The sequence below is a fragment of the Melanerpes formicivorus genome, unplaced genomic scaffold (genome assembly GCF_026170545.1).
Source record: "Melanerpes formicivorus ecotype bairdi unplaced genomic scaffold, bMelFor1.0.p_v2 SCAF_38, whole genome shotgun sequence".
Classification (NCBI taxonomy): domain Eukaryota; kingdom Metazoa; phylum Chordata; class Aves; order Piciformes; family Picidae; genus Melanerpes; species Melanerpes formicivorus.
Window position 1 is genome coordinate 1897080 of NW_027142390.1, and position 24563 is coordinate 1921642.

Here is a 24563-nt window from a genome sequence, read left to right on the forward strand (position 1 = left end):
TAAGCTAACATTACCTTCCTACAAAAGAAGTTAACGAATCTAAAGTTGAAATTTCCAAACATTAAAAAGTAGTGATGGGAAGGTGTTGCACCAGTGATCAGGAGTAGAAAATAAAAAGAACAATGCAAGTTAAGATGAAAAATAAAACTGCTTTACTATGAGGTAATGCATTATTAGGAAGTGATCAGGGAACTGGCTTACAGCATTGTGGAAACATGAGAAATTAAACAGTTAAAGAATGGAAATGACAGCTCAGAAATTCAGTGATTTGGCTGTACATCAGCAGCTTCAGACTGTGGCATTATCAACTGGACTTGCCAGGAAATTTATAACCACTGCTACTGTTTTGAGTAATCCACAGAGAACAACTTTTTGTACTTACCTCGTTAAAGACAGACTAGCAGGATTATGCTTTATTTTCTGACGAGTAAGGGCCCAAAGTGTCCCAGATAAATAAAATCCTTGCAGCACTGCACAATCATCAATATTCATCTACCTGCTATTTCAAGTGAGCTCACAAAATGGTTAGTTAAAAATGTAAAAACAAAATCACCTGCAGAGCAATCGTGGTATTCTTCGCAGGATATTTCCCCACCAGTCCTTGCTCTTTGCGTTTCTTGAATTTCCTAAAGTAGTCCTGTATCAGGAAGGTGGCATAGAACTTCCCCACGGTTACCTCATCATCTAAACAAACAGACCAGACAGATCTCTCCCAAGTCAGCACATTTATTAAGAGCCTGTACACTCATACCTGATTTGGAGGGCAAAATGTGATGGGTGCAACAGGTACTACGCTTCCAGCAATGAAACCTGTAACTATCTCAAAAGCAATGTTTTAGCAAGCAGCTTTGGCTCATTCTGTTATGTGAGGTCATCCTTAATATAAAGAAAATACAAAATGCAAGTCTAATGTACTTGCAAGTAGATTTGTATAAGTTTCTAACCAAAACCATAAACAAGTTTATATGTATAGATGCTGAGAGATTTGGTTTAGGTACTTAGAATAAGTGGATTAAAATGTAAGCTACTATATCTTACATATATGTATGTTCATAAAAGTGACTCTATAAAAACAAAAAAAAAAGGGGGGGGGGGAACCCCAACCAACCACACACCTTACACAAACAAAAATCTCCCTCAAACCACCTCTCCTCTTCTCTCACTGCTGAACCAAGTGTGCTCAGTCAGCATATCAATACAGCATTGTTCTGATCACAAGGCTGTGAACATTTACAGCCTGCTTTGCCATGTAAATATTTCCCTGGTGTCATGCCCTTGGTGTAATACCTGAGCACCTTCCAGTTTGCATTTTGTGGCACAGATGCTCACATTGGGCTGTATCTTCTGCTATGTTACTGTCACCCAGTAAGACAGATTCTAGACTGAGGAAATCCCTCAGAGGATACAATTTCGTACGCTGTCTAGGAGGCTTTTGAAATGAAGATGTGATCTTTAGCCACTTTCTGGATAGGTGATAATAAGGTGAACATGAAACCACTTGGTGCTTTCCCACACTACTGTATTGTATCAGCTCAGCAATGCTGACAGAAATGAAAGCATCTTCCATCAGTTAATTTAGCACAATTCATGAGATACACAAATCACAAGAGCAGTAAAATCTGCTATTTTTATAGAGTCACTATTGTGAACAGAAGCCAAATGTCAAAGGCTTCAGAGGTCAAAGGCAGGTGTCTTATGGGAGTATTGAAATCACCTCTTTCATAGCATGTTAAGAACCTATGTGCCTGCTTTGTGAGTCCCATTGAACCAGTCAGCTGTCCAAGTTTGATCTCTTGATGAGTAATGCTTGCCAGAAAACTACAAATAGTTTTCAATTCAAAAACATTGCTTTTGTTTTCACATACTTTTTGTTTGTTTCCCCCGGAATTATCTGGCATAAAGTTTGCTCTTTCTCTTTCTGCTGTGTTGCCTATCTCCATTTTTTTCAGTATCATCAGATCACTACTTGCAACACAGTTGCAAGCTGACTATGTCATACCCAAAGGAGGGCTGGTGTGGTTTAGGCCTCAAAGCTCTCTCCATTGTTAAGGCCCACATCCTGATGGGCAGTAAATTCCCATCGTTCCAGCTGCCCTGGATGGAACAGACAGGTGCTTAACACAGCTGAAGATCTCGGTTACTCTGCATTGTAAGTTGTGACTCGAGTAACTCAACATGGAAAATCTAACATGCCCAGACACATTTTAACACAACTTTGTCAGAAAGCATGGATTTACTTTTATTTTACTTCATGTTTTAACTCTCTAATGGAGCTTTAGGATAGACTTAAGTTTAATTTTAACTTTTGTTTTGTGGATTATTTTTTGTTTACATATGAACACATTCTGTTAAGCAAGCTTTTTGCCTAATTGATTTTCATGCATCCATTAAGATTTGATTGAAAGAGTCTCCTTGTGTCCTTGCTTTATCAGTAATTATACATCCCAATGTATCTCACTAGTGATAGCAGTTCTAATTTTTAATCTGTAATGACATAGTATCATAGTATCAGTCAGGGTTGGAAGGGACCACAAGGATCATCTAGTTCCAACCCCCCTGCCATGGGCAGGGACACCCCACAATAGGTCAGGCTGGCCAGAGCCTCATCCAGCCTGGGCTTAAACATCTCCAGGGACGAGGCCTCAACCACCTCCCTGGACAACCCATTCCAGGGCTTCACCACTCTCATGGGGAAGAACTTCCTCCTCACCTCCAGCCTGAATCTCCCCACCTCCAGCTTCATTCCATTCCCCCTAGTCCTATCACTGCCTGAGATCCTGAGCAGTCCCTCCCCAGCCCTCCTGTAGGCTCCCTTCAGATACTGGAAGGCCACAATGAGGTCACCTGGGAGCCTTCTCTTCTCCAGACTGAACAGCCCCAACTCCCTCAGTCTGTCCTCATAGGAGAGATGCTCCAGCCCTCTGCTCATCCTCATGTTCTGCTAATGTTAATGTCACTAAGTTTCTTCTGTTTGTGATTTGCTTTCACAAATACAAAGGATGCAGAAATCTGATCCATGTACAATGCTCTTTAGACTAATTTTTACCTCTCTGACAAATTTATCTAAAAATGACTCTTTTACCATTCCTCCTCTGAGGGAGGCTGTATGCATGTGGTAAAGTACAACAGGCTTTAACTTCAGTAAAAATGCACAATGGATGTATTCTCTCAGCATTCTATTAGTCTTTACATTTATGAAAGCATAAATAATTATAATAATTGCTTTAAAACATCTTGGTTGGGAGATCAGTCTGTTGCAGGAAATGTCTTAGCATATTAAAGAGCCTGCTCTGCCAAATACTGACATCTCATCACAGGTCTGAGTCTGTCCAATTCCCACTGAGAATTAGCAGGAACTCCATAGCTTAAAGTCCACCAGTCCATAGATTCAGCAGTAAAAAGTTTTTCACTTGACTACATGAATCTGATTTATAACCTTTTTGGAAACATTTGGCTTTGATGTTCATCTGTAATCTCCCTTGGCTGCTCTTCAGGAGACTAACGGTGTTTTGTATTAGGAAGAGACCTCTTACAAAGAATCTAACCTAAACTTGCCTCCCTTAGTCTACCTGAATCCAGTGGTCTGTGACATAGTCTTGGTCACAGAATTACAGAATGTTAGGGGTTAGAAAGAGTTAGTCCAACCCCCCTGCCAAAGCAGGATCACCTATACCACCTATATCACCTATCCTGTGTGATCACACAGGAATGCATCCAGGCACCTCTTGAATATCTCCAGGGAGGGAGACTCCACACCCACCCTGGGCAGCCCGTTTCAAACCCATCAGACAGGCCTTTTCCCATCCTTGCTAGTATTTCAAGTATTTGAACAGAACTTTTAAAGTGATACAGCAAATAGCTCCTAGAAAGAGCAAGCACACAGAAGTGACAGATTTGCTATAACATATACTACTACGGGTTGCACTTAGAGCATGTCTCAAGTCAAGCTATGACACTGCACAACTACTGACTGTACCTGAGGTGACTATACCTGCAAAGACTCAGTATGCAGAAAAGAAGGGCCCTTACTGATTGCCTTGGACATGCACCAACTTTTTATAAGCATATTAGATGGATGCATGACTAGTTTGCCAAATTGTGCATGCCAAAGTCTGGATGGACAAACAAGATGTGTACGTACTTCACAGGCACAGTCAGTTGTACTGCAAACGTGCACACAAGAAGTGAAGCCTGGCCAAGGGGGCCATCCTTGACTTTGTTTTTTGAGTAACACACATATAGCCAGGTATGGACAGGTACAAGGAGGCAGCTAAGCATAACTGATCACAGAATAGACAAATCTATAGTTACAATTAGTGGCAGCAAAAGGAATTACTTCAGCAGGAAGCTTTTGGAATAGGGCAGAATGTATTAGGCAAGATTAAATGAGCTAGCAGGTAGAGATTAGAGAGTTTAGAGGATACTACTGAATCTTTAGTGTCTTGTCTGTATTTCTCATGGTGCCCAGTCTTCAAAGAATATGAACTCAGTCATTTGACTGACATTCTGTGCTTTTGCAAAGCAGTTTCATTTTTCTGTACTGAAAATGTGCTGTTAACTATTAACAGTTTAATTAAGCTGTTGTAGTGAATTATTTAACCCGTACCAGTAATTACCTAACTGTTCATCTCTAGTCCATCTACTTGTAATCCCAGAACAAAAATATGCTAAACTGATTATTTTCATGGCTTGCTCTGCAAATTGTTGTTCTGTTTGTGCTCTGGAGGCATGGTCAGGAGCACATGAGGGATCGAGCAGTCAGGAATACCAACAAAAGTAATACTGAAGGAAAATATTATCAACTAGACCACTCAATACTCTGAAGTGCAAGTGATTTTCATGTATTGAATTTGGATGCTATGTTTGTTTGTACTGAAGAGAATGTTCCATCTCCTAGCTGACTGCTATTATCAGCTGTCACTGGTGGTATTGTCATATACAATTTCCTGTTGAACACTGAACATGAACAGACACTAATTTCTATTGCATACTTAGCTACTTTACACTTCTAAGGCATATGAATGTACAATAGCTATGTTCCTCTTTTTCTAGGTGGGTTAAAGTATTTTCAGTTCTCAGGTGAGTCACAGCCAGGCCCACAGAGAAACAAACCCAAACTGAGATAAAAATCGCAGGACTTCCCAACATATTCTTATCTGTACTGGGTTGAAGAAGCCACACAGTTTCCTATCAATGAAGCAGTGATGTAGGTTCTTAGCCTTCTAGCTACACTGAAGAGCTACATTTGCAGAATAAATATCAGCAATGAATTTTAGTACAGCTGAAAATAAATAGCTTATATTCAGCAATGAAATGAAGCTGAAGTTAACAGTGAATTACTATGTAAGATTAGTTCTAGGAATGTAATCTTCACCGATTGTCAGATTGGTTTAGGCAGGCACAGCTCGCTATTCTGAAGCATACATCTCTATTTTCAGTTAAAAAAGGTAGGGGAATCAAGTTGGCAAGAGGCAACACTAATTCCATGCCACCACCCTAAAACAGAATTGCTTCAGAATATTCGGAAAGACTCATAGTTGAAAGGAACAGAGGCTGCAGAAAAAGCTCAAGCACATAGTTACAACAATAACAAAGCAGTTCATCTATGCCATGCAAGCACTTAGGTGTAAGGCTAAAAACAACAGAGTAGAGCACAAAAAGTTGTTTTAAATGTGCAGTATCCATTCCCCTTTGGGTAGTCAAGTTTGCTGAATTTTTGCCTTCCTCCCCACTGTAATTTGGGAGTCACCACACTGACAGCAAGTGGCTCCCACCAGAGACAAAACTACCGCTGCTTCCTGGGTCATGCTGAACAGCAATGCAGCCAGCAGGCTCCTCCTCCCCCAGGGACTAAGAGTGTCACCTTCAGAAAGGCAGCAGCCTCCACCAGCATCGGGCCTGGGATCTTGAGTCTGCTTCCAAACCCGAGTCTGAGCAGTCTTGAAAGCTGCCATAACACTGGAGAAGTACAATGAGCTACAAGAAATACTAGATGATTACAATGCATCTAGGGACTGGATGTCTAAATACATATCCTGGGTGTGGACAACAGTGCACCAGATCCTGCACCTTTAAAACTTGAAAAAGCACATATAATTCAGTCACCTAAACCTATACTACAGCATATTAGTAAGAATGTATATATTGAAAAAGGATAAATATATATATTAGAATATATATATATTTAAAGAGAGAGATAAGAAATACCTGCCATGACATTTCACAGCACGTAGGAATTGCCATACGTGCCTTGTGGTTCTTGCAAACATAATGGTGCCATTCAAATGTTGATGCTTTACATGGCCCATATTCAGATCTCAGTCATACTAGCATAAACCTGAACCATTTCCATTGTCTCTTGACTGTGGAACTGCTCTGGTTTAAGCTAGTTTAACTGAGGCAATTCAGTCTCTTATTTTGTACAAAATGGGGTATTTTTATCAATGCCTTGAAATCAAACTAAGTTTCGTTTATTTTGCTGACTTACTTGAAATCAAGCCTAAATTTAGGTATAAGAAGATATTATTTGTTTCCAGTAAGAAAATAAGCATAGCATTTTCCCCTGTCTTTGATCTAAGGAAGTTTTACCTATCAGCCCTATATGTGTTATGATGTAGAATAGAATAGAATTAACCAGGTTGGAAAAGACCTTCGGGATCATCAAGTCCAACCCATGTAATTATCTCTCTATTTATTTTGTTACTATTGTTTGTGATCCTTCTATGACATCATAATTGCAAAAGTTAGCAAGTTTACTTCTTTGGCTCCTAACAATCTAGAAAGCCCAAAGTGCACAGAGAACAGCATATTGCAAAGCTCATCTGACTGACCGCCAGCTGGAGGAACAACTTGGTCAAGTAATTTCATGCTCGTTTTCTTCCATATTTTCTTTATAACTGCTCGAAGTTCCTCATTTGCTTGTTCCAGGTTACCTAGGGCAATGAAATAGAAAAACAGAGCATGGCAATTACACTTCAGCCAACTGCAAAGAATGATGATTTGCATATTAATTAGCTGTAGACAAACAAAGACAGCAATACAGGTGACTTGCAGCAATCCTATCTGCTACAAGGAGTAGCAGATAATAATACTACAATAACTTAAAGAGAAGAGAGGGCCTAAGACAGTGATCTCCTCAGCCTTTCAAGTCAGTCTCCGGAGTACGACAGAGGTTAACATTAATTTACAGAGCTTGGCTCTTCTCTGTCACTGCTTAATAACTTCCACCTAAATTGTGCAGAAAGTGATGACTTGCTCTTTACAAGCCAGTTCTTTCTTGATCCAAAGCTGTGCCTTCATTTGTTTAATGACAGTAATTAGTCAGTTCAGGCAGCTGACTTCTGGGCAGTATGTCATCTCTTGCAGTGCTCACCTAAGCTACAGCAGTGCCTGAGGGAACTCACTCTAATTAAAGTTTGTTATTGGCAGTGGAACTCAAATTCTGCTGAGAATGGCAGAAGACATAGAACAGAAAGCAGAAAAAGATGATAAAAATTACAAGAGAAAGCAAAATTCTTTGAATCATACTACTATTTTTAACCCCCTTTCCCTTTCTGATGCACGTTGCAGAAATCCATTCAACCCAGTCAGAACTGGCCTCGAGGCTTTCAAGCATATAAAGGTTGCAAGAGCACCAGTGCGGGACACAAGCCACCACGTTAAAGTGAGGAAGGAGAGGGGAACTCTTTCACTCCTGGCACTACAACTCCTATTATGTGTATGGTTTTATCTGACCAGACAAAAGCATAGTAATTCCTGAGGTTTCTCTGGTTCTGGCCTTATTGTCCCCTTCCTCTTCTAGCAAATAATTCCTAGCAACTGTGAATACAACCCATGAACCAATGCCAAACTGAAACCAGTGACACTAAAGCAGCCTTACTCATGGCCAACAAAATGAACAAACTGTAATTTAGTCATTTTACCCTCTGACAAGTGTAGTAAAGGCTTAACAGTTCAGAAACTTACCTTCTGTTTTTATCTTTAGAGCAGTCCTGACCAAAGCAAACAAAGTAGCGTTGAACATGACAGTTCCATCACTGTTCAATGGCATATTCATTGCTACCAACCTCTGTAAGTGAGAAAGGAAAACAAATTTTGATGTGGCTGTGTTTGGAAAACAACTTCTTTAATGTTTATTTCTGTCAAGCTATGTATTCAAGATATCATTTTCCATGAGAGGCATAAAAATTATGTAAGTCTTCCCAAAAAGTTGATTCTTCCATCCCAGCTGCATGTGACAGCCACCTAACATCACTTCTCCCTGATATTAATTACATGCATGCTTACACAAAAGCTAGAACTCTCCAGCAGGGTGAAAGGGGCTTTCCTCTTTGGATTAGTCCATCTCTGCATTGCAGTGTTCATCTTTCAGAGCAGTATCACTGACCCTGTCTGTCAGAAGGACATTATTTAATCTGTCGAAATATGTTCCTAATGTCTGACTTAGATTTTCTTCTGTTCTAGTTTAAAAGCATTACTCAGCAGGATAAGTTATCTTTATGTATAGACACAGGTTTGGTTTACGTATGCCTTGTGGCACTCCATTTGAAGCCAGTGTTTTATACATCCACTCACCTGTTTCTGAAACAGATATGAAAGAAATCCAAGTGACAGTGCTGCTGTGAATCCTTTAATTAAATGACATGACCTTATTCCTAGTGAAATAGCTAAATCTGTCATATCCATAGCTCTGAAGTCCTCAAAAAGTGTAATTATTATTCAGCTCCTTTGTGTTGCTTTTCAACTTTTATACTGAAATGCAATTAATCTTCATCTAAGTTACACATCATGCCTGACAAATTAAACATAGCTGTATATTCTCTTTAACTTTCAGTCTTCTCACTCACTGCTCCATATTACACTGCACACACATATTCACTTGAGCTTGGTATTCATCTTCCAGTCCCCGCCCTTCGAGTTTATTTGTTTTGAATGCAGCAAACCTCATAAATGCAACTGCAAAAGTGCTGTATCAAAACTTGTCAATTCAGGTAAGCTGCCACCCTCTTCTGCCCAGGACTGAACAGAAATAAAACATGTCACTGGGTTGAAACTGCCTTATGCATGGCACTGGGTGACCAAAACTGCTGGGATGAGTTCATATACCTTGCAGTAACAGACCAGTAATAGATGTACAGTCTGACCACTTTCCTTTGGGTGCTTTGTGAAGAAGGTTACTTTAGTGGTAATTACTCAGAGTACACTCAAAGAAATTACACTAATTTTGCTGGGTTAAGTTTGGGGGGAAAAAAAAGGAGAACTTGAGAGTGAAGGAGACCTTGTGAACAGACTGAACTATTGTGCACACGTGCTGCATATGGAGCAGAACTGAATGAATGAATTGTGAGGAAAGCCTAGAAAGGAAACAGGGTCAAACCTACCTTGCAGGCCACTCGGTGAGGGCATAATTTGCCAAAACCAAGTGGTGGCTGAATGCGTCTCAGCAATGTAACCACATCAAGATGCTTTATCCTTCCCCTAGAACAAACACACCTCAGTTACCAAACACACACCTGTTCCCAAGGAAGATACTCTGCTCTGCTTTTATTGGTTTTGCCACACCAATCTTATCAGAGAAATGATCTAACTTACTTCGCTTCAGGGTCGTATTCGGACCATATCCTTTTGAACTCATCCAAATGATGGGGACCCAAAATAGACCAGTCACGTGTCAAATAATCAAAGTTATCCATAATGACAGCCACAAACAAGTTTATGATCTAAAAAAAGCCATTAAGAAAAAATTTTCCTTTAATTAATTTGAGTTTTTTAAAGCATTAAATAAACAGAAAACATTTATAGGCTATTAACAGGATCCAGTGTCATGACAGCGAGACTTCTGCATGTTCAGAACAGCAGCAGAGTGTGTGTGTGTTTACATTAGTTCACAGAATTCTGTTCAACCACTCTCCTTTTGCAAGAGGAACAGTACTGTGAATAGAATAAGCCAACCACCTTAGACCAGGCACCTGCAGTAAGGAAAAAACACTTTCCACAGGTTATTTTTGAGCCAATAATCCATTATGTCATGGATTAGGAAGTGAGATTGTTGTTCATATCTCTTGAGCTACACTTTGAGCACATTTGTAAAGAGACAAATCCAAATTCTCCTAAATTTAAATAACTCAAATATCATCACTAGCAAGTCAAACCAAATAGAAGAAATAACTGATGAAAAGGCTGTTAACTTTCAAAGGTGCAACCAATCACTCTTTTAGACATGTAGTCAGAGGAAAATCTTGCACAAGACATTGGACTCGATGATCTTTGAGGTTCCTTCCAACCTTAGCAATACTGAATACATCTAAAATCACAAGATGGTTTGGATAGGACCTTTAAAGGTCATCTAGTCCAACACCCCTGCAACAGGACAGGGTATCTTCAACTAGATCAGGTTGGTGTTCAGCCTGACCTTGAATATTTTCATGGATGGAGCTTCTACCACCCCTGTGCCAGCGTTTCATCACCCTGATTTTAAAAGCCAGTGGAAGACACAATATTTGGGACTGTGTGTAGAACAATACAACCTTGCAAAAATATTTTCACGTGGGATTTTCAATCTCTCCCTGAAATCATTACTCTTTTAGTTCAGAAGAAAGTGATAATGTCAAAGATTACTAGCACAAGCCAGACTCACCAAAAATGCACAAAGCATGTAAAAACTGATAAAATAAATGATGGCAAAATTGCTTCCACACGTGTACTCTTCCCCTGGATTATAATCAGATTCTGGATCGCAGCGCTTTCCAGGCAAACATGCCAGCATGATTTCCTGCCAGGCTTCTCCAGTTGCACACCTTTGTATGGTCACAAAGATAAATTAGACACTGTTTGATCAAAATGGATTGGAAGTGCACTCATTTATTAAGGTCTGACAAAATGGTTGGAGCTGTACAAGTACAAATGTGAAGACAGATTGTGAACCTTTCAGAGCAGGAAGGAAGTGAAAAAAATACAGAGCATGTTTCAGAAAAGACAGGCACAGATCTGACATGACTGAGATTTTGTAAAGCTCACACACAGAATTTTGAACCCAACCAATTTGCAACACAGTGCAGTGGAGCTGTGTGGGGTAGGGGTGTTGTGTATGAAAACCTGCCATAAAAGTTGAAAGTATCCGTGAAAGATGAACTGCCTTTTCCCTTCATGGCGGAGGGAATGCTTATCTCTAGTTCCTGCCCTTACATTGTGTTCCAGAGTTGGGTAATACCTGCACACAGACCCATGATTTCAAATATTTCAAAGACAATTAGAATTTTTGGGGCTGTGTTCTTTACCCAGTATCAAAGGCGAAAGCCTTAACAATCATAATTTGATATGGTCTCATGGGTGACCCCCCCTTGGACTCAGATAAAGAATGGCCTGCCAGTTTTGCCAGCAGGCTAGTAACAATGCACAGGAGTGCAAAGCAGAGCTGCAGGATCACAGACAATAGAGGTTGTCATCTTTAGAGCCATCCCTGTTCTATGTCATTCTCTCTCCTTGTCCCACAACAGTCTGCAGCACTCCTCACAAAGGTTTACCCTCTTCTTCAACTCTCTAGTGGTGGAGATTCCATGCTCCCCCTACAGCAAGATTCAGCTACCTTTGCCATCAGAAGGTTTTGCCTACCTCTTCTCAGGTATTTTCCTTCTGCAAGTCATACTCTTCACTTTTTGTCATCTCTTCAGCAAATGTTCAGAACAATTTATTTCTTTATCTTTGCCACAGCCATTCATGTTTTTCTAAACTGCCATGCCAGGTGTGCTTCTAAAGGTTACAGTGAGGGGACAGTCTTCTTCAGCTTTCCCAACACCTACCTATGTTTGGGCTCCACCTGAACACAATTACTCCACAAATAAGGTGCTTCACAGGGGCCACAATGAGTTTAGGTTTGTATCACCTGATTAGAGCCCTGCTGGCCAACAGACAGTCTGCATACAGCCACAGAGAGTATGTTCTTGTTATGTTAAACTGCTTCTCAATTGCAAACACATGATGAACAAATCCACAGAACCAAAGCTACAGACATTTGTCACAGATCAGTGACATGGTGTGCACTAAGGAAGATATAAGCTTTACTCACCTGAAGAGAAGCAGCACAGCTTGGGGGAAAGTTTGAAAATTGTTGTTTCTGTTTATTTGATTGTTGTCCCTCATGGCCACTTTTCCAAACACCTACAATAAAACAGGGCTTTGAGTTTAATCCTAGTGACCTCTACTGTCAGAAGATGTAGGCCTCCTTGCAATTAAAACTTGCTTCAGCATGTACCAAAACCAGATTCACAAATATCCTTTCTTTGCTCTCTTTAGATGTTTATTGATAATTATGTAAATGAAGTAATTTTATCACATGCACAAGATAATCCTTCATCATTCATTTTGTCATTAATAAACCATTACTAATGGATATTTCTGCTTTCAGGTGAGAAAATATTTGGGTTTACCTGGCACATAGAATTCTGTATTAATATTAAAGGTCTACTGTGCTAAATACTGCACATACTATGAAATAACTGCTTCCTGAAAACCTCAAGTCTAAATAGAGAAAAACAGATGCAGAAGTAGAAGCCAAAGCACAGACAGTCTGAGCATCTCAGCCAGAGACAGAAATGAGGTCACTTCTTCAAAATTAAATTGCAATGCACTGGCCACAGGACCAGTCTTTGTCCCAAACACAATACAATTGTATATCATTACAACACAGTGAAAGCTGTTACTTCATTCAGTGAGATTGAAAGCACTGTGCTCTGCATACATTCTGCTGGACTGTAGGGACATTAGGTTGGTTTTGGATAAACAATGAAGAGAAAGAATCAGGAAACAAAATGAGTCTCCACAGCCTATTTCTTCTCATTCCATTCCCTTAGTGTTGATTCAAAGAACATCACAAATTTTGAAGAAGGCAGCCCAAATTTCCTCACAGGGCTGTGCTCCAAACCCCTCCCCAGCTTTGTTGCCCTTCCCTGGACACCTTCCAGCAACTCAACATCTTTCCTAAACTGAGGGGCCCAGAACTGGGCACAGGACTCAAGGTGTGGCCTAAGCAGTGCAGTGTACAGGGGGAGAATGACCTCCCTGCTCAGGCTGGCCACACTGCTCCTGATACAGACCAGGATGCCATTGCATCCTGACAGCACCACTATCAAAGGAATGCACCTTAGCAAGCAAGTCTCAGGGTAGCAAACACTGTCATTCTGTATAATGATAAAAGAATTCTCCAGTTACCTGCATTCCAATGACAGCATAGATGAAGAACAGCATGGCTATCAGAAGGGCGACATAAGGCAGAGCCTAGGAATGGGACAGGTGCATTGTCCTTTAATGATTTCAGACCAGCATTTCAATTTCTATTCATGAAAATATTTTATCTGTACAACAAAGGCTTTTCTGAGATTTTTCTTCCTATTGATGTACTTAACATGTTATTACTTGTCACTTTCAACATTCTGCCTCATACACTGAACACAAACTTCATTATAGTTTAAATGATTTCTGCCAGTAATCCAGGGGGAGGAATCATCTTTAGCAGACTTGATGTTATTGCCATTACAGATTCTAACAACACAAAAGCACTTCCTTCTACACAGCTATAGAGTTCCATTAATGTCACATTCATCCACTTTCAGCAGCAAGGATGCAAATTTCTGGCTGTTACACTTACAAAATCATTTTTATCTTACAAAGAAAAGAGATTAAATTCTGGTTCTATATTCATCTAATAAAATGTGTGAGTCAAAACTGTCTGGCTTAAATACATCAGATATTTTTTAATTGAGTACTGTAAAATCTCACAGTAATAAATGACAAAGAACGACCTTAGGGCTCACTGAAGTAACTGGTGACACTTATTTTGTCAGTGATATGCAAATATGTGTAAGTGTGTCATTACTGAGAAAGAGAACTTCAAAGTAAATGTGTTTTGCACTCTACAAGGTACTGCTCCCTAACATTTGGTGTATCAGTGGTTGTAATTATAAAGCAAGTGGAAATGAATTTTGCTAACCTGAAATGACTTAATGAACGTCCACAGTAAAGTTCTGATTCCTTCTCCTCTGCTAAGCAGCTTCACCAACCTCATCACCCGGAACAGACGGAAAAAAGTGATGGAGATCCTAGCGCTGTCTTCAGAGTTCTGAAGAGCATCACGAAGAAGTCAAACCAAATACAAACTCAAACATGCAACACTTCAGAAAAACAACACCAAATGCAAAGGTGGAAGAGGTAAGATTGGAAAATGTATCTCGAGAGCGTTCTCACCTTGCTAAGCATGATATGGAAGGAAAAGTTACATGCTGAAAACACAGGACCTGTAGAAATGCGTCACACATCACATGCATTTCCAAGTTTTCTGGTTTGTTAATAAGGATCATATTGGGTTTGTTTGTAGTGGACTTCAATAGGACACTGACAATGAATGCAAACCACTGCATAACACCTTTGTAGTAAGACAGTTATGAAAAATACAGAAAAAAATCGGTGGAGAATAGACATGGTAAAAAGAAACTCAGAGGTAAAACCATTGGGGCCAGTTTACTAGTCTTACCCCAGACTCATCAGTTGTGACTGTTTCAGTTGGCTTTGGCTTTAAAAAATTAAGAACATTAAATATTAAAATCAAATAAGTTGACTAAAAAAAATCAAATAATCAGATTAACCATGAACAGCAAGAAGGACATTTTCCATTTCTACATGTAAAGAAACGGCTTTCAACTCAATGTACTTTCTGAACAAAACATTAGTATCTTCATTAAAACCTTCCCTTTAGTATTTCAGGCTGGCTGACTGAAAACATTGCTGGCTGACTCATACTGAAGTCTGCTATTTTAAAGAGTCAAAGAAAATGCTCCTGTAAACCAAACACAATGAGGCATTGACTTCCACAGGCTGCATGAAACTGTAGCAGTGAGTCTAAGTAAAGCTCAAGAATAAGCTTTGGGGACACCAGAATCTAACCATATTCAAATAATTGTGTTTTATATCACATCCTGAGCTCCTTTAAAGTAATTCACTTGAGTTAATTCAGTGGTGAACACTGGATTTTGCAGTGCTGAACATGAACAGTTTTCCACTCTGCCAAAGTAACAGACAAACGTTTTTGGCACAGTAACACAAAGGCTAACACTCAGAGGTGCAAATGAGAAGGCAACACTTGTACACTCTGAATGCCTACAAAGTACTCATATACCTGAGCTGATGAAACAAGATCAGGCATGGAAAACGGGCTTCAGGATCTGATTGATCCTTTGGAACATAGCTGTACAACTCTTGGGAGCTACAGGGAGGAGAGAGGCACATGCCAGCTGCTTGGTCACAGAGCCAAACCATATCTCCTATGAATAAGAAACTTCTCTCTTTATGCTGTTTTTGTCTGTCTGTCCTTGAAGAAACTATCTTGATAGCCTAAATGGTCAGACACTTAGCAAACCAGCTAGTAAAGCTTAAAGGACCAGCGTGTACACTGACAGACTGACAACAGCTTCTTCCAAAATTGAGCAGAAGCATCTTAAAAAACATTCATAAGATGAGAACAATTAGATTTGAGAAATTAGAGTGTGGATGTTGAATCCAAGTGATGGCTTTAACTCTCTTGCCTAAAACAGTCTCCACTTAAAGGGGCACCTTTCAATAATGATTGTCACGCACAGAGGCAATAGCCAGAACCATGATGCATGGTGCTGCTCGCAGTACATTGTGGATGCACCAGATCCACTCTCAGTGCCGTGGTTCACTGAGTACAATCTCAGTGTTGCTGTTACCAGAGATAAAATTTAGGAAAAAGGAAAGGAAAAGAGAGGAGCTGATTCTCCTGGGGATACTGGCAGTGTATTATACAAACACTATGGCAAACCCCCAAGAACAGGCAGTGCTTTGTTAAAGGCAGATATTAGCTATATCTATTAAAATGTTCATTGCTGTGTCTTTTCACTTTAATGCAAAAGATCTAAATGTATCATGAGGGGAAAATGAGGTAAAAATAACTGTTCACCTGCATGCAATCTGTGTATGTGTACACTACTGCCCTGTCAGGATACCAGCATTTTCTGAAAACCAAAGAGTGTTACAGCTGTTTAAGGGATTATTACTAAACTGATGCATTCCTATGAACCAGAACCCAGATCTCACTAGACCTGAGTAAGCAGAGTATTTGTAAACTCAGCTGTAACATCTGAGCTTAGTAAGGCTAAGTTATATAATAAAATGCACAAAAAAGATGCTGCCAATGAAGGAGAGTTGCCACATTACAAGTTCTCTACATATTTTAACAATCTGAAATAAACTCATCAAATTACAGAGTAGGGATAAAAAATTATAATCACAAGCATGATAAATGGAAAGTAACACAAACCACAGGAAGTATCCTGCAGAGATGTCTACCTACATCAACCACAAAGCTACACTAGTGCACGCAGACCAACACTGCTAGTAACTTTTTGGTACAGAAGAAAGTTCCTTTTGATCAGAACCTTTTAAAGAAAGAGTTCCATGATACCTTCTGCAGGTGAAGCCCCAGGTTTCAGATTAAACTCTGGTGACTGACTCATGCTGACCTTAATATTGTCGTCATCAGTGAGCAAATCACTGAACTAGCATTCAGTGTTTTATCTCATCAAACAATAAAATGAAGTATTTGACAGATACAGAACAGATTAAACTGCACAGTTATCACAAACTGATGCTAAAAAAAAAGGAAGTAAAATACTGGTGTTTGCATTGGGGAGGTTTTCCTCCTGCTAACTTTCACAGGAAAAGGATTTGAGCCCAAACAAGCTAGGAATCTAATAAGGATAATCATATCTGATAGGATATGTAAGAACAGAAAAAGGATACTTCAGTCCTACAGATCTTTATTTAATTGCTTTCCAAAAGAAAGAATAATGAGGAGCATGCATTATGACTTGCTTATGAAAAAACCCCTCATAAAAGGAAAAATCAGTAAACAAACCTTTTTCTACATAAAATTATCTTAATAATTACTTCATTCTCACTCTTGAAGAGGCAGCCAGAGACCAGATTACCAAATTAGCTTTCAAACAATGAGTGCAAAATCCTTCACCTCTTTTTTAATGTCTGAAGTGCACTGAATGTTTGTGTTTACCCTGCACTGTGTAATTCATTATCAATCTCTCCTCAGCTTCTGTGGACAATGGAGTCCTAACTGCCTGGGTGTGGTGGCTGACCTGCTGCTGCTGGGAAGTGTTAGGATGTCACATGCAAGAGATTACAAATTATGGACACCGGAGAGAGTATGCCAGGACTGAAAAAGGAAAATATCCTGTTCACACAAAGTGAGTTCTACAACATCACCAAGATGTAGATAGATGCTAGAGACAAACAGTGAAATTAAACTCCTGAAGCTGACAAAATTCAAACCCTGCCCTCAGTGTCCAAGCCTTCTGGGTACTGACATTTTAAAGTGAGTGCATCATAATTTTTTTACCCTCTCTAGCATTGCCCTCTGATAACACAGTAACTTGATTTAGATTATATACCATTTTTATATAATACCAATTCTAATGAGCCTCACACAGCAACAGACAACAAATGAAACGTTTTTCATACTTCTTTATAAAAGGAATGCTGATCTAAGAGACAAAACTAACACTTAGGTATGTCCTTCCAGCAGGGAGTAATGCTAAGCTCTAGGAAACTAAGGTAAAGCTAACACCATTTTCAGCAACAACAACAGACAGACTGACAGTAACAGAGGATGTCTGCATCCTACAGATAACACAACATAGGCTATCAAACATACCATCTGATTTGCAGCTTCATGACTTGACACATGTCACATGTGGCACACTATGTATATGTAGGTAAGGTATGAGAGTAGACTCAACACAGGGAGGAGGTAGAGCAGAGAGTGTCTCTTTGGATGATGGTTGTTGACAGGAATGAAATTAGACTAATTCCTGTGAGCAGGAAATTTACTTACAACCTTCTGTTTCCCCTGACCTTCAGCCAATACTACTTGTGTCCCAACTGCTTGGGCACTGGCTTGTCATTATCACTTCTTTTTTTGTCCCAAATGGGACTATGGGATTCTTGAGACAACAGATGGGCTTCTGGGAGCACTGCTAGAAGTCTGATAATTGTCACAGCTAGAATAAATGAACAGCTTCTGCTTTCACTGCTTGGATATCAGATGTGTTGCGATAAGGTAAATGAGGACAGAGACTGGCTTCATAATTCTATCTTTTATATCAGCCTTGTGCCAGCTTCTGAGAGTCTAGTACAGCAAAGCACTTCAACACTACATCATTTTAAAGCCAATCCTTAAAGACATTGGATAGGCAGGAACACAGGGTTTTTCTTTTTTCTCAATCAGAGTTCAACTCAGCAGCTTTCTTCCCCAAATAAACCAAACTCTTCAAAAAGCACTAACCAATAATAAGCCAAAATCTGTAACCCACCAATTAAAATGTTTGCAACCTGTGACCTACTTCAGTCAAATACTTATTGTTGCTGGTGAAAAATCAGCATGTTCCCTAAATAGCAACTCCTCATTACACTCCACTTCTCATGGGGCATCAAAACTTCAGAATCAACTTCCTAACTGAAAACAGCAACAGTGTTAAAACTAAGAATAATGTGAAACAGACTGCCTCATGCATTGGAGGCAAACTCATTCTGTGTTTAGGAAAAAATAACCACAGTGAGAACCAGTGGGTATTCCCACACAGGGCTGGCCAAATGCTTCTGGTTTTGACAGATTGTGCCAAAGAGTATGAGCAGGTCCAAAGAACTGAACACGTGATGACGAGAAAGTCATTACAAATACAGAAGGAATTATCTGAATGACAAAGATGGGTACTGGCAGTAACGTGGACAGGAAAGCACTCAGGTTGCCAAAAGACCTTATGAAATGTGTATGTGCCTGTATGCAGGTATGTGTATACACACACAATTGCTTCAGAGAGTAATTAATGGGATTCAAATGTGCTAACAAGTAATTTCCTCCATGGCATTCCTTGTTCAACGTGAACCAAATGCCCCATGGATATAATTTATATCATCTTTTTCCTTGTACAAGCTGTATTTCAAAACAAGTTCATAACTAACATCTTGCTGGCAATAAGGGATTACTATTTTAACTAATAAATATTCAGTTGTGCACTAAAGTAACTAAAATATTGACACTTTCTTGAAAGCAGCTCCAAGAGGTACTTTTATTTCCCAATTGAATGCTGCAACACAGTGTAGGTTTCCCGTTGCAGTATGACTTCATACTGGTGAGAGCAAAGCCAGATGAGAAGGTATTTGCAAAAGTCTACAAAATTCATTGAGAGTATTCAAAAATATCAATTGCTAGCAAGAAAATCTAAGTTCTGACATATGATAGTGATGCATAAAGTGGGTTTCAAACTGAACTGCAGCCCTTTTGTTCAACAGTGGAATCCAGAATCTCTTACACGAGGTGGATGTGAGGTTTTTAACCCACTCCTCTGCACAAGCAACATCAGCTGTCCCTCCAGTTAACTGGGTGAGTAGCTATGCAAAAACAAGCACTAGTCCTCTCAGTACACATTCCACTAGCATTCCAGCAAAGAAAGCCATGTGCCACTGTTCACAAGTCAACATTATGCACTGCTTGGTGCTGGAATGCAAATAACGGGGCTCCTTTTTGCCAAACAGCAAGATAGGCACTTGGGGGTCTGTGAGAGGCTTTTGTGATGTACGACCCTGCTGCTATCCACTGGTAGTTGCTACAGTAGTGTAAGCACTGAAAAAGTCTCAGGTGTGTACAGTGGTGATTGAAGACCAACAGGTTTTCCTGTTGGGCTCAGGAGGGAGATATCCATGCTGTTTCTTTAAGCACTGTTTCAGTGAAGAATTTGACTTTTACTTAACTTCAGGCATAAAATCAATCCCATAGGGACTGTATTAAATATCTGCACGAGAGGCAAGTGAATTGTTCATTATTTTCTCCACATTTTGGCAGCAGACAAATAATAAAAGAAACTTAAATAAAATATGTGAATTAAAACCTTTGTAATTGTCACTGTAACAATGTGAACATGCCTCTAACTCATCCAGTGCTGGTCATCCAAATGGTTTCTGAGCTGACAAATACATGGGCAGGCCAGACTGATACTTGTTTATTATTTCCATTTAAGAATTTACTAAGTTTTTTCCAATTTATCTCTCACTGTCTTAAGTTTTGGAAGTCTGTCTCCCAGGATGGACTGACTACATCTTGTGTCACTACTCTGCTGCTTTGAATGGAAAAGGAACCATTTTTATGACCACACAAGATGTGTGTCACGTGAAACAAGGTTATAAAACCCCAAATGATATAGGTTTTAGTGGTGTTTCTATTTTATTTGTATTATTATTATTGCTATACCATCTATTATGCATTTACTTATATATACTTGCCTCTAAACACTTCTAAAAATAAAAGGAACATGAAAACAGATTAGCTTCATAAAAGAAGAACTGGTTGAAGGAAGGGATATTAAATGACAGAATACATTAAAAAAGCCCCAGTCACAGAAGAAAGGGATTGTCATAAGCTATGCTGCTCTGAGGTGGTTCATTCCTGGAGCCTGTTACTGAGCCAGTCCTTGAGAATGACAAGGCAGGTAAATTGCTGAACACATTAAACACTTACTTCCACAGGCATCAAAAATATCAAATGCACAGTAATTTCCTGGATTGCATATCAATAGGAGGTTTCTGGATCAGGAGAATCAGCCTCAGGGCACCATATACATTATTATGAAACATTAAAAAAAAATAACAAAGGGAACATCAAACCAAAGAGATGATATTTAATTTCCATAATTTAACACTGAAACCAAGGTGATATCTAACTAGAAAGCCCAGCTTACTCTCTTGGAAGAAATGGGTCAGATAAACCATGTTATATACTAGAACTCGCTGGCCTTTGGAATTGGTCTAAGTGCACACAGCTTGGCCATCAGAATGATCCTGAGCTGTTTCCACAATCTGAGGCAATTATTTAAGCAATCCAGTAAGAATGTTTAGTTCATCCCCACTACATTATTTTAGGTATTCACAGTTTGTCAAGTCTCTTACATGGAGTCAATTCAGATGGCTGTACTTGTGCAGCTCCAACTGAAACCATCTGAGCTTGCATCAGTGGCAGCAAATGACACTGTTTCAGATCACCCCTCACATAAGGCTGAGCTTCCTCAGCCTAAGTTTCCATAGCAAAAGTTTTCAAGGTGCCATTTCAGTTGTGCTTGAAATCCCACTGAAACCCAAACCTCGTTAGTATCTCAGCAAAGCTGTAGATATCTCAGGATCAGTGTCAGCTACAAAAGTACAGGTCAAATGGCACAAGTCAGAATGCCAAACAAAAAAGAATTGAGAAAAATCTTTTAAAATACTGAATTTTTATTCTAGAAATTTACACAAAACTAATGAGGGAAGAATAATTCAACAGAATCAAAACAACAGATTTTTATTATCTCTATTCAGTGTTTTGTGTTGAAAATGGGAAATCAAGCCCAGAAATGTATTGAAAATGTACTACATTAAAGACTTGCACAAACAAAGCACAAATGAGAGTGGGAAAGACCAGAAGCAGACAACACTTAGTACACAAGTATCTGCTGTGCAGTATTCCAAGACACCAGAGATGAGCCTTTATTCTCTAGTGATTATAGCATGAAAAACTAAGACATTCCCCTGCTGGCTCTTGACTGTGGTGGGTAGTTTTCCTGAAGATCACTACTTGATCTCCAGAATCTTTTCAAGACAACTGTGTGAATTACTAAGGTGAAAGTATTCCTCACAGCTGAAAGATCTGGAGTGATCAGTTACAAGTAATGCTATCAAATTAACCTGCCCCATACAGTGTTAAATAAGAGGCATCTTTTATGGTCACAGAAATCCCTTTCAGCTCCTTTCCAGTCTCTTCACAATCAAATGCATCTTGAGTTTATTAGGGGATGCTGTTCTACATGAATGGGCTCTTTGCACTTTTCAGATGTTACCATCACCTAGGCCAGTACTGCCATGAATGGCAACAATGGGTAAATTGTAAATGCTTAAGCTGAAAATCTAAATTCAAACTTTTCTAGAGGAAAAAAAAAAAAGCCCCCAAAACCCCACACCACCAAACAGCAAACCAAGCCCCCAGACAAGTTAGAGGCTGTTTTGGAGTATCTGTTCCATGGACTGTAATTGCACTTTGAGAAATGTCTCAGTTGGCAGTGCAGTTCTGGACTGGTGACCCTCCCATCTGCTCAGGGTACTTAAGCTCACAGATAGAAAGATCCATTACCCTTTGAGTAAAATCAGTCTGAACTCTAAGGGTCAGGCTAAGGTCCTTATGCTCCCACATCATCACATCGCTCATCCATTGTTCTCTCCAGTAAAGCAGCCAGTTGTGAGAGTCTCAAAGTTTAACATGAAATTGGGAAGGAACTTTAAGGTGAGTCAGCCTTAACATTTTTTCACAGCATCACCAAATGTCAGGGGTTGGAAGGGACCTCTGGGGATCACCTAGTCCCTAGTGTTTACTCTTTGAATGGCAGTGTAGAATCTGCTGCTTTGCAAAGGGAAGTATTTAATGAATGATAATAAACTGTGTATGCTTGCAAAATTCTGCCACCTGAAATAAATAAATATGGAAATAGTAAAAGAATACATGTTTTCTATACTTGGTTGCAATTAATTGAGAAGAGGTATTATTATGCTTACCAAACAGACCAGAACAAAAAAGGATTAAAGACTATGTACATCACTGTCTCTCAACAGCACCTACAGGCACTAACTGCTGCTGTCTCTGCCGGGGCCAATATGCTCTTTGAGGACTCCTATATGGGCACAGTATAAGAAGTATTTCCTTTGGCAGTAGCCTTACACTCTCATTTCTGCCCTACCATGGCCCACACTTTTGCCAGTGTGTTGTGCTCAGCACCTTGTTCAGCCAAGCTGTGAAATCCACCAACTCTAGTGGAAGCACAGCTCACATAGCTCTGAGGGTGAGAAGGGCTGTGGACAAAGGCTGCTTAAGCTCACAGAGATATTGAAAGAAGTTCTCAAGCCGTGGTCTCAATCCAGACCAGCCTGACAAATCCAAGCACCTGCTAGGTGGTCTGCTGATCTAAGCAACACATATTTCTCAGACTGAGAATTTTGCATTTTCTTACCCCCCCCCCATCCCAAAATGCCTGGAACAGATCCACTTTTCCAACTACAACTACTATTCCTGGGCAACTTCATCACCATGTATTCACAGCTCCAAAATCAAGGTACTGTCTGAAGGGAGGAAAGGCTATTGTTTCTGCTACTGACAGGGGGACTGTGATGCACAAGAGCCAGTTCCTAACATGAACCAATTCAGACAATACAATTTAATAGGCATTTTCTCTGAAAAACTGTTCCAGTTAAATGAGAAGGATGCTGCAACTTCACTATTCACCACTGGAAAGTATTTACACAAATTTGGAAGCATTTTGAAATATGACTCCTATTAAACATCCCTACTGAAAAGGGAGCATTTGCTGAAGTAATACAATCTACTGGGGAAAGAAAAAAGAAATCTATGTCTAGCAAGTAGGTTACTAAATTTCATTGAAAAGGGATCTCATTAGCCAGCTCCTACACTGCAGCAGGAAAACATGCAAGTTAAACATCTTCAAAGAATACCCAGCAACTATTGCTATCTACAGCTCTCTCCAATTAGTCAGTTCTTCAGTACAGGGAAAATGTTTGAATGCTGGGAATCTCTTTTGTCATGGGTATTTCTGGATACCTGTTTGTCGTTCTGAGAATTAAGATCTTCAGCAGCTGGAATATGCTAACTGTGCCTACGTAGTCTGTGCACCCCCTGAGCATTTTCCATGGCTGTGTTTGATCTAAGTCTCACTTCTTTCAGTTTCTCCTCTTGGAGGTCTCAAGAAGCATTAAGAAGGAAGAGTACTTTGCTCTGAAATGTTGACTAATGCCACAAAGGAACATGTAAGTACGGGAAGCACCTGCATATCTGCTACAGAATTGGTATGTATTATGTAATCTTTCATTTATCATATTGGTGATACAGCTCTCCTTGCTACTAGTGAGATAGAAAACAGATGAACATTAGTATTTCACTATTTTTTTTCTGGGAAAGGGCCCATTCTGTTGACAAATCTGTATGCACAATAGTCATCAGTCAAAACTCTAGTGAAAAAATTGAGTTCTCCCAAGTATTTTAAGAGGAGTTTGGATTTCAAAACATTTACTGCAGGATGGGAAAAGAAAAAAGAATAGGAAAAAATAAACATTGCATTTTTCAAGGTGTGGACAGTCTGAGTTCCTCTGTGTACCCTTCTTCACCTGCATGATGAGATATGAATATTAACATGACTCTGCAAGCCAAGCCACCTGCAGTAAAGAGATCATTTTTTGTCAAAATAAGCCACTGAAACAACTTAGAGAATCCTGAATCACCTTGGTGAAGCCACCTATGAAAATCACTGGGCTTCAAGTAAAGTAGCAACAGAGGCTTAACTCCTTTTCTACATGTAAAACCTGTTCAGTATTTTCTGTACATACATAGAAGAACATCATTCTCATTGCCTCACTATGCTGTTTCATGTGCAACTCTACAGGTAGAGAGATTTATA

General features: G+C 39.6%; 1 protein-coding gene across 10 annotated transcripts in view; it reads right to left on the reverse strand.

The window, feature by feature from the left end:
- CACNA1D (calcium voltage-gated channel subunit alpha1 D) overlaps positions 1–24563 on the reverse strand; it is a 184241-nt gene that overhangs the window by 19753 nt on the left and 139925 nt on the right. For 5 of the 10 annotated variants that reach the window (XM_068157789.1, XM_068157793.1, XM_068157787.1 and 2 more), the window contains 10 exons: positions 14525–14563; positions 13985–14113; positions 13207–13272; positions 12065–12156; positions 10637–10796; positions 9592–9719; positions 9381–9477; positions 7966–8068; positions 6831–6932; positions 554–684 (listed from right to left, as the gene is read on the reverse strand). In XM_068157789.1, coding sequence (XP_068013890.1) covers positions 554–684; positions 6831–6932; positions 7966–8068; positions 9381–9477; positions 9592–9719; positions 10637–10796; positions 12065–12156; positions 13207–13272; positions 13985–14113; positions 14525–14563 — 1047 coding nt within the window. The remainder of the gene's footprint in view (positions 1–553; positions 685–6830; positions 6933–7965; positions 8069–9380; positions 9478–9591; positions 9720–10636; positions 10797–12064; positions 12157–13206; positions 13273–13984; positions 14114–14524; positions 14564–24563) is intronic. The other 5 variants (XM_068157796.1, XM_068157794.1, XM_068157795.1 and 2 more) reach the window with 1 other exon arrangement.